This window comes from Dendrobates tinctorius, unplaced genomic scaffold (assembly GCF_039654945.1).
Source record: "Dendrobates tinctorius isolate UK_male_01 unplaced genomic scaffold, ASM3965494v1 ptg000060l, whole genome shotgun sequence".
In the NCBI taxonomy this organism is placed as follows: domain Eukaryota; kingdom Metazoa; phylum Chordata; class Amphibia; order Anura; family Dendrobatidae; genus Dendrobates; species Dendrobates tinctorius.
This window is the reverse complement of record NW_027361728.1, coordinates 8,487,605-8,505,891: the sequence shown is the minus strand read 5'-3', so window position 1 is coordinate 8,505,891 and position 18,287 is coordinate 8,487,605. Positions and strand designations below refer to the sequence as shown.

The following is an 18,287-nucleotide window of genomic DNA, read 5'->3' as shown; positions in this document are numbered from 1 at the left end:
TATACCACCCTACCCGCGCCCTCCGCTCTGCTGATGACCTGAGGTTAGCATCCTCAATAATCAGAACCTCCCACTCCCGTCTCCAAGACTTTGCACGTGCTGTGCCAATTCGTTGGAATGCACTTCCCAGATCAATACGATTAGTCCCCAATCCCCAAAATTTTAAGCGTGCCCTGAAAACGCATTTATTCAGACTGGCCTATCACCTCAACACATTAACCTAATATATCCCTGTGTGGCACAGCCAAAAGTTTTACCATAACCAGGTTCCCCGCATCATGTTCCCACATGCTTTATACATCCATTAGCCCTCTGTGTCTGTACTGTTACACACTTAACATTATGGCTGGTCCATACAATCAGGGCAACTGTTACCACCCACCTTTTGTGTCTACCTCTTTCCTCATAGACTGTAAGCTTGCGAGCAGGGCCCTCATTCCTCTTGGTATTTGTTATAATCTATGTGATTATTGTTATGCTGTAATGTCTATTGTCTGTACAAATCCCCTCTGAAATGTAAAGTGCTGCGGAATATGTCGGCGCTATAGAAATAAAATTTATTATTATTATTGCTGCTGAGCATTTTATATAATGTCCAGATAAAGCAACAGCTATTAACGTAGTTGTTTCCTTTTACCCTCACAGAATACAGTGGATGGTATAAATGTTTTATTACAGTATCCCTTCTCTTCTGGCTTGCAACGTATGTCCGTTATCACTGAGGTTATTGGAGGGAATGAGTTAATCGTGTACATGAAGGGGGCTCCGGAGATGGTGGCCAGTTTTTGCAGGTCAGAAACAGGTAAGGCGCTATGAGCTTGAGAAACATAAAGTATAGGTGCACAATTAGTAAGCCAGATCTGAATATACTGTATAATACAGGTGCTTCTCACTGAATTAGAATATCATCAAAAAGTTAATTAATTTAAGTTCTTCAATGCAAAAAATGAAACTCAGATATTATATAGAGTCATTACAAACAGAGTGATCTATTTCATGTGTTTATGTCTGTTAATGTTGATGCTTATGGCTTACAGGCAATGAAAACCCAAAAGTCGTTATCTCAGTAAATTAGAATACTTTATAACACCTGCTTGAAAAATGATTTTAAAATCCGAAATGTTGACCTACTGAAATGTATATTCAGTAAATGCTGAGGTGTTATGGAAGCCCAGGTTGCTTTGATAGCAGCCTTCAGCTCGTCTGCATTATTGTGTCTGGTGTCTCTCATCTTCCTCTTGACAATACCCCATAGATTCTCTATGGGGTTAAGGTCAGGCAAGTTTGCTGGCCAATCAAGCACAGTGATACTGTTGTTTTTAAACCAAGTATTGGTACTTTTGGCAGTGTGGACAGGTGTCAAGTCCTGCTGGAGAATGAAATTTCCAGCTCCAAAAAGCTTGTTGGCAGAAGGAAACATGAAATGCTCTAAAATTTAGACGGCTGTGCTGACTTTGGTCTTGATAAAATACAGTGCACCTACACCAGCAGATGACATGGCTCCCCAAACCACCACTGATTGTGGAAACTTCACACTAGACCTCAAGCAGCTTGGATTGTGTGCCTCTCCACTATTCTTCCAGACTCTGGGACTTTGAGTTCCAGATGAAATGCAAAATGTACTTTCATCTGAAAACAACACCTTGGACCACTGAGCAACAGTCCAGTTCTTTTCCTCCTTAGCCTGGTTAAGACACTTCTGGCGCTGCCTATTGGTCATTAGTGGCTTGACACAATGACTGCGACACTTGTAGCCCATGTCCTGGATACGTCTGTGTGTGGTGGCTCTTGAAGCAATGACTCCAGCAGCAGTAAACTTCTAGTAAATCTCTCCAAAATTTTTTAATGGCCATTTCTTAACAATCGTTTCAAGGCTGTGGTTATCCCAGTTGCTTGTGCACCTTTTTCTACCACACTTTTTCCTTCCACTTAACTTTCCATTAATATGCTTGGATTCAGCTGTGAACAGACAGCTTCTTTAGCAATGACCTTTTGTGGCTTGCCCTCCTTGTGGAGTATGTCAATGACTGCCTTCTGGACATCTGTCAAGTCAGCAATCTTCCCCATGATTGTGGAGCCTACTAAATCAGACTAAAGGACCTTTCTTAAATGCTTAGGAAGCCTTTGCAGGTGTTTTTTGTTAATTATTCTAATTTACTGAGGTAAAGACTTTTGGGATTTCATTGGCTGTAAGCCGTAATTATCAGCATTAGCAGAAATAAACACTTGAAATAGATCACTCTGTTTGTAACAACTCTATATAATATGAGTTTCACTTTTTTTACTGAAGAACTGAAATAAATTAACTTTTTGATGATATTCTAATTTAGTGAGAAGCACTTTTATTTAAAATAAATATGATTGTAATTGCCATTTCTATGGCAGACCAGTTATTTTTGGCTTCGTTTTAACGAATAACAAGATATGTTTTAAAAGCTGTTTGTTTTTTATTATTTTTTGTATTTTATTTTTCTATGATAAATGACTTCATTACTCTTATTTATTTTATTTATTAAGTCCCTAAAGAATTTTCAGAAGTACTGGAAATCTATACTTTTCAAGGCTTACGAGTAATTGGTGTGGCATATAAAATTCTACAGAATGGAAATCGAAATGATTTAGAGAGTATTGCAAGGTAAAGTGAACGCACATACAGTGATATTTACTTTTACTAAATTGTTTTTTTTACAATAAATCTTATATATTTGCGATGCATAATTTTGAACATACGGGTGATTATATATTCACAGATTCTCCACCAATGAGATAAAATGGAGTTTCTGATATAATTCAAACTGCCTCTCATCCTAGTCACGTTTCATTACGGGCTGCAGACTGAAGACAAACAGCTCCTGAGTCTTATATCTCAACTGACAAGAGTTATTTCACACATACCCCTGTGGCATCCAGAAGCACGGCTGCAATATGTAAAGAAAATATGTTTTCACCCACATTGTGCTCGACACGTAGATCTCCAGCTTCATCCTCCTCCTCCTCCGTCAGTCTGACAATTGTATGGCAGTGCACAGAGACTGCACCCAACTGAAAAACAAATAACCATTGAGGAGCATGAAGCTGAAGGTGATTCACTTTATGCCCAGTGAGGAATAGTAGTATTTCTTCACATATGACAGCCATGCTACCAACTGATGCTCTTGTAAGCTAAGACACAGTTCTCGGGAGCTGTACAGTGGCTTTAAAAAGTATTCATAGCCAGTGAACTTTTACACATTTTTTTCACATTACATATGCAAACTTAAATGTATTCTTTTAAGATTTTATGTAATATGCCAACACAAAGTAGCAAGTGTTTGAGAAGTGTAAAATTAATGATACATGGTTTTCTTAATACCTATTTGAAAAAATATAAATCTGAAAATTGTGATGTGCATTTGTTTTCAGTAACCTGTAGTCTGATACCCATAAATAAAATCCTGAGTGATCATTTGTCTCCAGACGTCAATATAACATCGACTGTATTTTAGCCAGTAGCTAGGCTGAGCGACTCTACCCGTGTGGATAGCATGAGCCTCTGAACTCACTGATTGGCTGCAGCACTGCTGATTTGATGTCAGCGCTGCAGACAACAGTTACCAGGGTAGATATGGATGCTCAGTGGACTTGGGAATGCTAAGTAAAGTGCAGGGTTTTTTTTTCAACACACTGTGCCTTGAGTCACGCCTTTCCTTAAAAATGGAAAACCCCTTTAACTTTGTTTCTTTGCTTCTTTAAAGGGATGAAGTTGAAAGCAACATGGAATTCCTTGGTTTGCTCATACTAGAAAATTGTCTCAAACCAGAGACTAAGCCTGTCCTAGAGGAACTGAGAGCTGCCAATATCAGGACTGTCATGATTACAGGTGTGGGTCAATTACACTTAAAAATAAAATGATTTTGCAACATATTTAAAAAAGTTTTCTGGGAACAACTTTCCCCTCCTCATCAGATTCCTTACGTTAAAATAATAAACTCAGTTGTTACTCTAACCACGTTTAGTGCTGCATATCCACTTCTGCCCAAGTCTTTGTTGACAGGCTGTAACAGTGAGGTTACGCCAGCGTCACATAGAGTGTTAGAGTTGGAAGAGACTCCCAGGGTCTTCAAGTTCAATCCCCTGCTTAATGCAGAATTCACTAAACCATCTCAGACAGAGGTCTGTTCATCCTTTGAAGACTTCTATTGAAGAGAACTCACCACCTCTCATGGCAGCCTGTCCCAATCATTCATCACCTTCACTGTCAAAAAGTTTTGTTTTAATATATATTCTGTATTTTCTCCCTTCAGTTTCGTTCCATTGCTTCTTATGTTTCCATATGCAAATGAGAATAAGGATGATCCCTCTACACTGTGACATCCATTCATATATTTATAGGCAACTATTAAGTCTCCTCTTAGGCTACTTTCACACATCAGGTTTTCGGCGTCAGGCGCGATCCGGCGTCGTGCCGGAACGCCGGATCCGGCAAATGTTTCGTAAAACCGGATGTGACGGATCCGGTTTTCTGCCGGATCCGTCTTTTTCTTGACAGACAAAACCGGATCCGTCTCATCCGGTTCATCCGTTTTTCTATCCGTTTTTCGACGGATTACGCCGGATCCGGTTTTTAAAATTGACCCTTGTGGCCTTCCGAACGGGATTGGCTACTGGAAAACTATATATAGCATGTTCCTACAGCCCTTCTTTGACAGGTTGTAGAGAAGAAAGTGCAGGTTGGAGAGAAGAGCAAGTTACTGGCGAAGATGGATGTTGTCATTGGAAATATTACCACTAGAAGTTCTGTGACGGTTTCAGTAATGAGGGACAATTTTGCACTATACTTTATGTCACCTCAAGGCAGAGTACACTGGCAGGATGACAGAGTGTGAAAGATTTGTGCCCTAACCAAACTTGTGTACCTTCTGGACCAACAGTATATACCTTTGCCAACCAAAGTTGGCTATCTTGTCATGGTCTTACTATTTTTAGCTTTAGGCCACAGGTGTGTACCTGGTTGTGTTTTATGCAAAGTATTTCACCTTTTAACAAAAGTTGTGTACATTGTTAGGAAATCACCAACAATAAACACAACTTTTTAGGTGAAATACTTTGCTTCAAACACAACCAGGAACACAACTGTGGCAAAAAGCTAAAATTTACCCACAGTTATATACCTGGTTTTGAATACCTTTTTACCTTTGAAATACCCTGTATTTAACCTTTTTTTTAAACATAGTTCGCCGCAGAAAGAAATGACAGACAACCATTGTGAAACGATAATTTAACTTTTATTTAAAATTATTTTTTTTTTGTAAAATGTTTTTAAAGTGCAAAAAACTTTTTTAATAAAGGTTTTAAACCCAATGGGCATTTTTATTAAAAAACACACATTACAAATCTGTGTAGTGTGGGGTGGAAATACTGCTGGAGGGGCTGCGGGACACTTCGACACTGGGTGTGTGGAGAGAGGACTGGGATCGTGGTGGGGAAGGAACAGTTAGAGGTGAAGGTGTGGAAAAAGCTACAGAATGGGTGGACATGTGGGAGGCATAAGAGGTGGTGGGCGGTGGAGTGGAGGGTTGGGCAGGGACTGTAGGAGCAGATGATGTTGATGGAAAGTTGTATGGGGAAGGAGTTTGGTACGGGGAAGGAGTTTGGTACGGGGAAGGAGTTTGGTACGGGGCAGGTTGCTGGAAGTGGGGAGATGTCTGGTACTGGGGAGGTTGCTGGTACTGGTGAGGTTGCTGGTATGTAATAGGAGGGGGAGGATGGAAAGTGGCTGGAGGGGGTGCAGATGTAATAGGAGGGGGAGGATGGAAAGTGGCTGGAGGGGGTGCAGATGTAATAGGAGGGGGAGGATGGAAAGTGGCTGGAGGGGGTGCAGGTGGAGGAACTACAGTGGTGGGAGGTGGAGGTAGGGAGGTAACCTGCTGTAGAGCACCGTGGCACGAATGCATTACATGCATCTGCTGGGTAGGAGATAGTGTTGCCATGCGCTCCACAACAGACCTGAAAAAGGTGTGGTTTGGCGAAGATCTTGCTTCTGAATGCATGGTTTGCAGAAGTGTCTTCACCTCCAGAATGCTGGAGTTGATCTGCTGAAAGCCTGCGGAGATTTGCTCTGACAAGACTTTTAGACAGTTCTGGAAAGATGCATTCAGATGCAAGAACTCTTGCGCATAACTCTTTTCCTGACCCCTCTGCCGCTGCCGCCCAGTACCCGCAGGTGTACTAGAGGTGGCAGGGGCAGAAGGGTGGGGTAAAGGGAAAGCGATCTCCTCACCAGCAGCTTCATGTAATGTAGGCGGCCACGATGCTCCTGTGCTGGTGGATGGGACAGATGGGTCGAATGTGTGGGAAGGCTGGGAAGGTGCAGATGTACCGGGGCGGTCGAAGTGTCCCTCGGTGCCGGTCTCCTCAGGGATCGCCTCAGAAGGGTCCAATCGTGCAGGCTCCCGAGTGCTGCTCACCGTGCTGTGGAATAAAGAGAAAAAAAAACAATTAAAATACTGACATGGTATGGCCCTGGCTGAAAAAAAAAAGTTACATCTAACATTTTTTTTCACATGTGGTGTGTAATATTTACCTTCTAGTGACCATTGTTTCCCGGAGGAACGACAGGGCTTGTGCGTACTTGTACTTGCTCCTGCGTCCTCCAGATCCACTCGGGGCCCGCATCTCTTTATTGAACTCCTTCTTGAAACGATCCCTCACAGACCGCCACCGATTCACAATTCTGTTCCCTGAAACGAGAAAGGAGTGGTTAGTATACAACATCAGTGTTTCACAAACTCCAGTCCTCATGGTCCCCAGGGGTCATGTTTTCAGGATTTCCATAGTAAATAGAAATCCTGAACACATGATCCGTGGGGACCACGAGGACTGGAGTTCGGGAAACACTGGTTTACATCAAGCAACCGGTACTGAATATACTTACGCTCTTTAATCTGGGCCCGAACATCGAGGTCCTCCCAGCGGCCCACAAGGAGCGAACAGATTTCCTCCCAGAGTCGTCGGGTAATGATAAGGTCAGCGTGGAGGCGATCAGCCATATTCCAGAGCGGCTCCCTTTCTCTGACGAGATCGATGAGGTGGTCCACATCGAGTCCTCCATCCTCACCGTCAGAGTCGGGAGCACGCTGTGAAGGCTGTTAAAGAAAAAGACAAAAATAACATAATTAGCCTCCACAAAAGAAATGAAATAAAAAGTGCAAAAAAACAAAGCAAAAATATTTATACTTACACGCTGGTGACCGCCGCGTTGCTGTCGCCGACGACCCTGGGAGGCACTGCGAGGACCTCTTGGCCGAGCACCAGATTGGGAAGACTAGAGAAGAAAACAAAAAATGTTATGTCTTTTGATGTAGGCATTTGTTTGCTGTGTGTGGTCTGCAGAACATTGTTTTCTATGTGTTGTGTGTAGTGTGATGTTGTGTTTCTGCGTTTGATGCAAAAAACTTACCAATTGTGAGCCCACTCCAGGTGTCTGTCCACCCCTTCCTTCTTCTTCTGGGAGCTCCTCTTCATCTTGTGATTCCTGTTTTGAAATAAAAGGCAATGAATAGACATATATTACAGAGATGATGGATTTTGGAAATAAAAACTTACCGTCAAATGCTGACGATGCAAGGGAGGGCTCCCAGAAGAAAATGTGCTGTCCTGTTGATGGCCAGACTCCATGGCTGTGGGTATTGCTGCTGCTGTTGCTGCTGCCAGTGATGCCATTTCTGCTGCTGCTGCTGCTGCATCTCTTGGGCAGCTGTTGAATAAAGATAAACAAAGGGCCAATGAATATCTTGATATTCCATGGCCCTAGTTTGGAGGAATGGGGGATTTGATAATTACCGTCTCTCATCTGCTGCTGGACTCCCCTCCTCAGCATGTTCCATTTGCTGCTCCATTTGGGGTGGTGGTGGTGCTGATGGTGCTGCAGTGGTCTCCTGCCTTCTCCTGCTGCGCTTGGTTGCTTTCTTGGGTGGCATGTTGGGTGTGGCTGTGGGTCCCACTGTCTTGCTTTTATATATGTCTTGTGGGCAGAGCTACTGAGCATGCTCAGACCAAAAAAACCGGATCCGGCCACCGGATCCGGCTTTCGCCGGATCAGGCGCATTGCGGCGCTCATAGGCTTTCATTGTGTGAAAAAGCCGGACGCGCCAGATCCGGCGGGTCCGGCTTTTTCGCCGGAGACAAAAAACGTTACAGTAGCCGTTTTTTCCAGATGCCGGATCGCGACACATTGCCGGATCCGGCGAAAACCGGATGAAACGCATGGCCATCCGGCGCGATCCGGCGCAAATGCAAGTCAATGGGGGGGAAACCGGATCCGGCATTGCATTTCGCCGGATCCGGTTTCTGTCAAAAGCGCCGGATCGCGCCTGACGGCGAAAACCTGATGTGTGAAAGAGGCCTTAGCCTTCTTTTTTGCAAGTTAAACATTCCCAGATCCTTTACCTGTTCCTCGTAGGGCATAGTTTGTAGTTTGCTCACTATCCTGGTAGCTCTTCTCTGCAGTTGCTCCAGTTTTTCATTTTTTTTAATTGTGGTGCCCAGAATTGGACCTAGTATTCCAGATGAGGTCTGACCACGTAGGAGTAGAGGGTGATAATTACTTCACTTGATCTAGACTGTAAGCTTCTCTTAATACATCCCAAAACTGTGTTTGCCTTTTTTGCTGCTGCATCACACTGTTGACTCATATGCAGTCTGTGATTTATTAGTATACCCTAGGCTTTTTCACTTGTGATGTTGCTTAGTTCTATTCCTCCCATTTTGTAGATGTAATAATTTTCATTTTTCTTGCTCAGATATAGAATATTAAATTTCTTCCAGCTAAATACCATTCTATTTGTCGCTGTCCATTGTTCAAGCTTATCTAGATCCTTCTGAATCCTTTCTCTGTCTTCTCTAGAGTTAGCTATCCATCCTAGTTTTGCATTGTCTGCAAATTTAAATAGTTTGTCTTTGGTTCCCTTATCTAGATCATTTATACAAATGGGGCCGAGACAAAACTTTATAGTATTCCACTTGAAACACTCTTCCAATTGGATGTGCAACCATTTATTACCACTCTATGAGTACAATCACTGATCTAGTAATCCATCAAATTGTAGCCTTGTCAGTCCTATACTTGGTCATTTTTTCAGTAAGGATAGTATGAGATACTTTATCAAATGCTTTGCTGAAGTTGAAATGAACTATATCTACTGCATTTCCCTGATCCACCACAGAAGCTGATAACAAATTTCACTGACAGAGCATGTTTCCATATTCCCATCACAACCACAGGAGCACTGACAAAGTATTTACTTCTGATGATCATGGTAATAGGTAGTGAAGATAGGTATAAATAAAAAGATTATTATTATTACTAGATGTGTGCCCAATGCTATTGTATCGGGAGGGCAGTAACATCACGATGGGGGCTGCTTTGTGGCACTGGGGGTGGCGGCCCACCCACTTCTGTGCAGTCACATCTGGCAGGAAAGATGGTGTTTTGCGGCCTGTGCAGGAGAGAGTGGACGCACCCAATCTCCAGCACAGGCCTCAAGCTGTAGTCTTTCCTGCCCGCTGTGACTGCACGGAGGTGGGTGGGCAGGCAGCGGCAAGATCCGGCATGTGTAGTCAGGCGGTGGGTCCTAGTGGGGGTCTGGCAGCGGCATCCCTCCCATTACTCCTCCCTCATTACACCCTCTCATTACACCCCTCTCACAGCCAGCAGGAAAGAAGGTGGCCGCACCCAATCTCCAGCACAGGCCTCAAGCCGCAGTCTTTCCTGCTAGCTGTGACTCTACGGAGGTGGGTGGGCAGGCAGTGGCAGGATCCGGCGCGTGTAGTCAGGCGGTGGGTCCTGGCAGGGATCCGACAGCGGCATCCCTTTCATTACACCCCCTCATTACACCCTCTCATTATACCCCCTTCATTACACCCCTCTCGTTATAACCCCTCTTGACACCCCTTTCACAGCCTCGTGATCGCAGCGGCGGCCGGGATCCGAGCGGCGGCTGGGATCCAAGCAGCGGCCAGGATCCAAGCGGTGGATGGGATAGCAGCAGCGTTTGGGATCACAGTGGCAGCCTGGATCTGAGCGGCAGCTGGGATCCCAGCGGTGGTTGGGATCGCAGCAGTGGCCTGGATCCGAGCGGCAGCTTGGATCCCAGCAGCGGTTGGGATCGCAGCGGCGGCCTGGATCCGAGCGGCCGCTGAAATCCCAGCGGCAGTCTGGATCACAGCGGCATTCGAGATCGCAGCGGCGGCCTGGATCTGAGCAGCGGTCGAGATCGCAGCGGCGTTAGGGATCGCAGCTGTGTCCTGGATCCGAGCGGCATCACTTGGGTTTTCCAAAATGGCAGTCGGCGTACTTCCGGTGCGGCCCATTGGATTGCAGGATTCAGAGACATCCAGACGTAAGTTGATGACAGACAATTTAAGGCAATTATGTATATAGATAAGTGGTAATGAAAACTTTTTTCATGAAATTAAGAGATGCTCCTTGTAGCAATGCATATAGTCTCACTCCCCTCTGCAGTCCCTCCTCAATAAACAGTGAGATCTCATGAAAAGTTGTGAGATTTTGCTGTTTAGTAAAGAGAGACTATAATTAATATTTTAGATTTAATTTTTTTTATTCATAGCCGCAGTGAACATATACAACATATAATACCTTTAAGGTTGTGTATCTATGTTCAATATTTGTAATGTCTGTAAAACTAGAACATGTTATAACTTTATGACCTCCCTCTAATCTTGAGAATAATGGGGGCACAGTGCTATTTTTCCCTGCAATGTTATACCTTGGCCACCCGCTGGGCAGGTTAGCTGTCTGAAGGCTCATTTTAAAGGTGTTATTTAGATTTCTCTTTAATTATGGTGCTAAGAGCTAGCAGGCAGACAGGCAGGTGGTTCCTAACCTGACGTTGGCATAGAGTGGTCTGTTCTTTCAGCAATTCAGGCCCTTCCGCAAACATCACGTCTACAAAGTAATGGCTTTTACTCTGCTCTGCTCTGTTGACGGGCGTAACTGTGAAATTCATGCTGATTGACAGCTGGCTCCCTGCTACCTACCTGCAGGGAGTCAGCTGTCAATCACCATGATGTCGGCAGTCACCCTCCTTTGACAGAAAAGCCAGTAAAAGTTGTTATGTTGATGTGGAGAAGCGGAATCACCAGTAAGAGAGGTGAGTGACCACTCCGAGCCAGCGCCTGAGAGAACAGGCAGGTAGTGGACTCTGTTAGCAACTACCTGCCTTTTAGTTTTTAGGCCCATAGTAAACATAAACATAAGTCCTGTACAGTACAACCCATTTAAATGAGTAGTACACCTTCTTCTCCTTGCTCAGCCAAGAGACTGGGAAGATGCAGGGAAACCTACCTTCTTTATTTTCAGAATTGGTGGCGCTTTCAGAGATTGGATGCTAGCAATATGCTGACTATATGGTAGGAATATCCCTTTAAATAATATATATTTTTTATTTAGGTGACAATATCCAAACAGCAACTACAGTTGCAAAGACCTGTGGAATGATTCCTGATGGCAGCAAAGTGATTCTAGTGGAAGCAAATGGTCCTGACCGTAACATGACAGCTTCTGTCACCTGGAAGCTTCTCGAATATCCACAGAGTGTAGGAAATGATAAATTGTTGCAGGTAAAGTCAATTTTCTATGTTTGTTTACCGTGTTTCAAAAATGATAACTTGCTTGTTCACATTTCTGTCAATATTAATACTTTTGCACTCTCCCCTTAATATTAATAGGCTATCAGGACTTCTATAAAATAAAAAAAACTAAGCAGGCAGCCAAAATGTAGCAATATTTGTTTGAAAGAACTTACTGTCAGATCCCATATAGGTCACAAGACACCTTCAGCGTTAAGTGCATGAATTTGGGGGAATTTTTGTTTTGTATTTAAAAAAAACCAAACAAATAATTATTAACCCCCACACCGACTCTGACTGACAGTGATTTCAGATTTTCTTTCTGTTAAACATTTTGTGCTGGATAACTGCTTGCTAGGGCATTAGCATTAGAAATGCCTCTCTTCCCCTTTCAACTGAATCTCTACATTATCCACAGACTTCTACCTTCATCGTTTTCAGTGTTGCAGTTATTAAACACATTACACTTCAGGACATTTGCCCAATGTTTTAAGGTTTTCTCTTTCTTTTTCTATTGCTGAGCTCTGACACCATCTGGCTATCATTAATCACCTTGAAATGGCTGCTGACTTCCCAGCCTCTACTTTTATACAGGCTATGTTAGATGCTCCTGATTGACATAGATATGCTATGTGACGTAATAACTACAAGACATTATGGAGCATCTGACACGGTTGTGTCTGAAGTCATATGAGCCTTTTGTCACTGATGCAATGTGTAAAATGGTGCTGGGCATTTGTGATTTGCGCAAATCAAATAGCAAATTATTTGAATTAGCGGAGTTTTCTAAAATTCAACATAAATTCAGTTCTCATGAAATTGATTGGATCATCTCAAGTATCAGGTAAAATAAAAACAGCAACAAAAATAATATATAGCCTCATGTATTATCTGATTATATCTCTCTAACTTGTCTAACTTTTTAGCTATCCAGGACATGCTCTTTTGGCTCAATAATTTTATTTTGTTTAGTGTGATGCATTAACTTTTTAAGTGATGTATCTAATTATATATAAAATATTTTATAGGACATATCCATCAGTTTTGAAGATGTTTTGGATGGCAAAACACAAAGCAGTGATTATCATTTTTCAATGAGTGGGAAGACTTATGAAAATTTGGAGAAATACTTTGCTGATTTGTTACCAAAAGTAAGTGGCAAATGCAAGCGGTTGTCCTTTCTATGCAAATACAGCACTGTGCAAAATTTTAGGCAGGTGTGTAAAAATGCTGCAAAGTAAGAATTCTTTTGAAAATAGAAACGTTAGTAGTTTATTAACAAAACAGAAACTGAGTGGTGATCATGCTTTGTCTTCAAACCATTATCAAAGAGTTAATTCTTCTAGGTACACTTATACTGTTTTTTTAAAGGAACTCAGCAAGTAGGATGTTCCAAGCATCTTGGAAAACTAATCATAGATCTCTGGATATAGACTTGTGCAAATCCTTATGTGAGGGCTTTGTCAGGACCATCATCAATTTCAAGACTAAGGTTATCGTCACACTAGCGAGAAATACGGATGAGTGCTATGCGTAAAAAAAACGCATTGCACTCGTCCCAATGTTAATCTATGGGGCAGCTCCCATCAGCCGATTTTTTTTCTCGGCCGTATTACATGGGCTGAGAAAATCACAGCATGCTGCGATTGTCAGCGTATTACGCCCGTAATACTCCAATACAAGTCTATGGGGGCGAGAAAAATATGGATTATACACGGACCAGACATGTGACTTGCGAAAAATATGCACTGGTGTCCTTTAGCAAAAGCCGGCCATTCAGTGAGTGATACAGTAAAATCACACTCACATGTTTAATATAGAATAGAAAAAATAGATACAGTGGGGAAAAAAAGTATTTAGTCAGTCAGCAATAGTGCAAGTTCCACCACTTAAAAAGATGAGAGGCGTCTGTAATTTACATCATAGGTAGACCTCAACTATGGGAGACAAACTGAGAAAAAAAAATCCAGAAAATCACATTGTCTGTTTTTTTTTCATTTTATTTGCATATTATGGTGGAAAATAAGTATTTGGTCAGAAACAAGCAATCAAGATTTCTGGCTCTCACAGACCTGTAACTTCTTCTTTAAGAGTCTCCTCTTTCCTCCACTCATTACCTGTAGTAATGGCACCTGTTTAAACTTGTTATCAGTATAAAAAGACACCTGTGCACACCCTCAAACAGTCTGACTCCAAACTCCACTATGGTGAAGACCAAAGAGCTGTCAAAGGACACCAGAAACAAAATTGTAGCTCTGCACCAGGCTGGGAAGACTGAATCTGCAATAGCCAACCAGCTTGGAGTGAAGAAATCAACTGTGGGAGCAATAATTAGAAAATGGAAGACATACAAGACCACTGATAATCTCCCTCGATCTGGTGCTCCACGCAAAATCCCACCCCGTGGGGTCAGAATGATCACAAGAACGGTGAACAAAAATCCCAGAACCACGCGGGGGGACCTAGTGAATGAACTGCAGAGAGCTGGGACCAATGTAACAAGGCCTACCATAAGTAACACACTATGCCACCATGGACTCAGATCCTGCAGTGCCAGACGTGTCCCACTGCTTAAGCCTGTACATGTCCGGGCCCGTCTGAAGTTTGCTAGAGAGCATTTGGATGATCCAGAGGAGTTTTGGGAGAATGTCCTATGGTCTGATGAAACCAAACTGGAACTGTTTGGTAGAAACACAACTTGTCGTGTTTGGAGGAAAAAGAATACTGAGTTGCATCCATCAAACACCATACCTACTGTAAAGCATGGTGGTGGAAACATCATGCTTTGGGGCTGTTTCTCTGCAAAGGGGCCAGGACGACTGATCGGGTACATGCAAGAATGAATGGGGCCATGTATCGTGAGATTTTGAGTGCAAACCTCCTTCCATCAGCAAGGGCATTGAAGATGAAACGTGGCTGGGTCTTTCAACATGACAATGATCCAAAGCACACCGCCAGGGCAACGAAGGAGTGGCTTCGTAAGAAGCATTTCAAGGTCCTGGAGTGGCCTAGCCAGTCTCCAGATCTCAACCCTATAGAAAACCTTTGGAGGGAGTTGAAAGTCCGTGTTGCCAAGCGAAAAGCCAAAAACATCACGGCTCTAGAGGAGATCTGCATGGAGGAATGGGCCAACATACCAACAACAGTGTGTGGCAACCTTGTGAAGACTTATAGAAAACGTTTGACCTCTGTCATTGCCAACAAAGGATATATCACAAAGTATTGAGATGAAATTTTGTTTCTGACCAAATACTTATTTTCCACCATAATATGCAAATAAAATGAAAAAAAAACAGACAATGTGATTTTCTGGATTTTTTTTTCTCAGTTTGTCTCCCATAGTTGAGGTCTACCTATGATGTAAATTACAGACGCCTCTCATCTTTTTAAGTGATGGAACTTGCACTATTGCTGACTGACTAAATACTTTTTTTCCCCACTGTATATACACATAGAATACACATATATACTGTGCATATATATAGATATATATTTATATGTATGTCTTTGAGACACACATATATATATTTTTATATTTCATAGAGTTCTACATAGCATAATAGCCACTAAATCAATTACCGGCTTCTGTAAAATCATTACAAAACTCGACATGAAATGACATATGGTTTACAAATTCAGTAAAGCATTTCACTTCATTTAGTTTTATATATGTCTTTGGCTAATAATTAGATTAGCGTATGTGTGTGTGTATAAAATTTTTGACATGTAGGTGTTAATTTAATGGGTAAATTCGATATAAAAAATTGTGTGGGCTCCTGCGGTATTTTCTCTACCAGAGAGGGAAAGCCAGTGATTGAGGGCAGATATTAATAGCCGAGAGAGGGACCATTGTTTTTGGCTCCCCCTGGCTAAAACAATCTGCCTCCAGCCACTCCAGAAAAGGCGCATCTACTCAATTCATCTCCTATCAGCCGGGGCACCTGCACAGACACAGATTTCATTCATTCTGCAGTGGTTTACAGCGGGGCTGGTAGCAATAGCACCTGTCCCAGTTGTAAACTAGTTAACCCCTTGTGATGGATTGCAGCGGAGGACCTGACTGAATGGCTGAGAGGTATGGGTATTGTTGTTTTTTTATTTTATTATTTTTTAATTATTATGCTCCTGAATAAAAATATCTGCTCTATGCTCATCCTCTAAATAGTTGACCCTCACTGTGCTCCTTGCACAAAATATAACCCCCACACTGTCCCTACTATGGTACAAGCCATCCACACTGTCTTATTCTTTTCATACTGGGTCCCCTCTTCACTCTATGTCCCCCAGAGTGAACTGCCCAGTCCACACACTCCCCCATCACTCCCCATACTTTCTCATAAATTCCTCCCCATACCACTCCCCATATTATTTCCTCCCCATGCTATTATCTCCTCAAACGCCCCCTCCACATAGTCCTCATACATTCCCCCATCCCACTCCTCATATTGTTTCCTCCCCATGCTATTATTTCTTCAAACTCCCTCTCCACATACTGTCACAATAAATTACTTATTTTACATTACAATAAAGCTTCAGTTTCTTCAACTCTGTTGGAGCTCTTCCCATAATGTCCTACATGGCACAGAAGAGTGATATCAGCAGCGTAATCAAGTGACCTGATTTTAGCGGGAGCCATCGATGATTTAAAAAATGACTTTTTATTATTATTATTATTATTATTATTATTATTATTATTTATATAGCACCATTGATTCCATGGTGCTGTACATGAGAAGGGGTTACATACAACTTACAGATATCACTTACAGCAAACAAGCTAACAATAACAGACTGATACAGAGGGAGAGAGGACCCTGCCCTTTCGGGCTTACATTCTACAGGATGGTGGGGAAGGAGACAGTAGGTTTGGGGGGTTGCAACAGTTCCGTTGTTGGTTGAGAGGATATCTCCGGTAGTGGTGAGGAGGTAGCGGGGTCATTGCAGGCTGTAAACTTTCTTGAAGAGGTGGGTTTTCAGGTTTCGTCTGAAGTATCCGAATGTGGTTGATAGTCGGACATGTTGTGGCAAAGAATTCCAGAGGATGGGGGATAATCGGGAGAAGTCTTGGAGGCGGTTGGATGAGGAGCGAATAAGTGTGGAGGAGAGAAGGAGGTCTTGGGAGGACAGGAGATTACGTGAGGGAAGGAAATGGGAGATTAGCTCAGAGACATATGGGGGAGACAGGTTGTAGATGGCCTTGTAGGTCAGTATTAGTAATTTGAACTGGATATGCTGAGGGAATGGAAGCCAGTGAAGAGATTTGCAGAGGGGAGAAGAGGAGGAGTACAGTGGAGAGAGATGAATGAGTCAGGCAGCAGAGTTAAGGATGAACTGGAGAGGTGCGAGGGTGTTAGCAGGGAAGCCAAAGAAAAGGATGTTGCAGTAATCGAGTCACTTTTGTGACTTTTCATTAGAAAATAACATAAATAAATATTTATCTACACATATAAAATTCTTGTTTTGAATGTTGATTCTGTGGATCAACACCTGAAAAGACTAAAGAGCATACTGGGTCATGAATTAAGGATGTACCTATACCACTTCTCATCCTTTGGTTAAAATTGGTGGACTTGTGCCTTTTTTTCAACCATACTATTTTTTTTTATACGAAACAACATTTTTCCTTTTTTTCAACAGATATTGATGAATGGAACTGTTTTTGCAAGAATGTCCCCTGGGCAGAAATCAGGAATTATAGATGAATTTCGAAAGCTTGAGTAAGTGTTATTGAATATCCAAAAAAGGATAAAATAAGCACAGTATGTCTTTTGGGAGATAACAGTGAGGGGATGGAAAAGTGGAAATAAAATTTTCAAAACATTTCCATTTGTTCGGTAGAGGTTATGAGCACCATGTTCAGAAATACATGCACTTACATGACTTTGCATGTTATCAATACAAAGGGAGTTGCTAGCTGTGGATCTTGATGATTTGAGTGCCCAAGTTCATTCAGCTTGCCAAGGTGCGTGAGTGCATGAATTTCTGCATGTTGTACTCAAACTGAATGTTGATAAATCATAATGTTTGGAAAATTTAGTTTTCAATTTTTTTACTTGCATATCATTAAGGCTACTTTCACACATCAGGATCCGGCTATTTTTAGAAAAAACAGATCCGGTGAAATCAGGCGCCGGATACGTATTTTCTCTCATTGAATTGTATTAGTGCCGGATCGCACCGCAAGGCCTTCCATTTCTTCCGGTTTTCCCCAGATCCGGCAAAAATTTTGATTCCGGCATCTGGAAAAAATGTCTCTAGTAACGTTTTTTGTCTGCGACAAAAAAACGGACAGCGTCGGTTCCGGCGCTTCCAGCTTTTTGCCACAATGGAAGTCTATGGGCGACGGATCCGGAAAAAGACGGATCCAACCACCGGATCCGTTTTTTAATTCTATGCATGCTCAGATCCAATTGGCCAGCCACCAGGAAACTGATATAAACCTGCTAGACGGATCCGGCAGAAAAATGGATCCGTTTCTTCAGTTCTCCAAAATTTATGCTGGATTAGTTTTTTCTAAAAATAGCTGGATCCTGTCTGTCGGAAAAAACCTGATCTATGAAAGTAGCCTAACATACCCTGCTTGGCATATGTGAGTACAATGAACACAAGAACAATTTCCAAAATTTTGACAAGACCTAAATTCATAGAACATTTTTAGA

General features: G+C 42.4%; 1 protein-coding gene across 1 annotated transcript in view; it reads left to right on the top strand.

The window, feature by feature from the left end:
• LOC141092487 (probable cation-transporting ATPase 13A5) overlaps positions 1-18,287 on the top strand; it is a 93,703-nt gene that overhangs the window by 49,315 nt on the left and 26,101 nt on the right. Inside the window, exons 16-21 of the mRNA XM_073578660.1 lie at positions 646-802; positions 2,518-2,635; positions 3,735-3,859; positions 11,450-11,619; positions 12,657-12,779; positions 17,266-17,345. Coding sequence (XP_073434761.1) covers positions 646-802; positions 2,518-2,635; positions 3,735-3,859; positions 11,450-11,619; positions 12,657-12,779; positions 17,266-17,345 — 773 coding nt within the window. The remainder of the gene's footprint in view (positions 1-645; positions 803-2,517; positions 2,636-3,734; positions 3,860-11,449; positions 11,620-12,656; positions 12,780-17,265; positions 17,346-18,287) is intronic.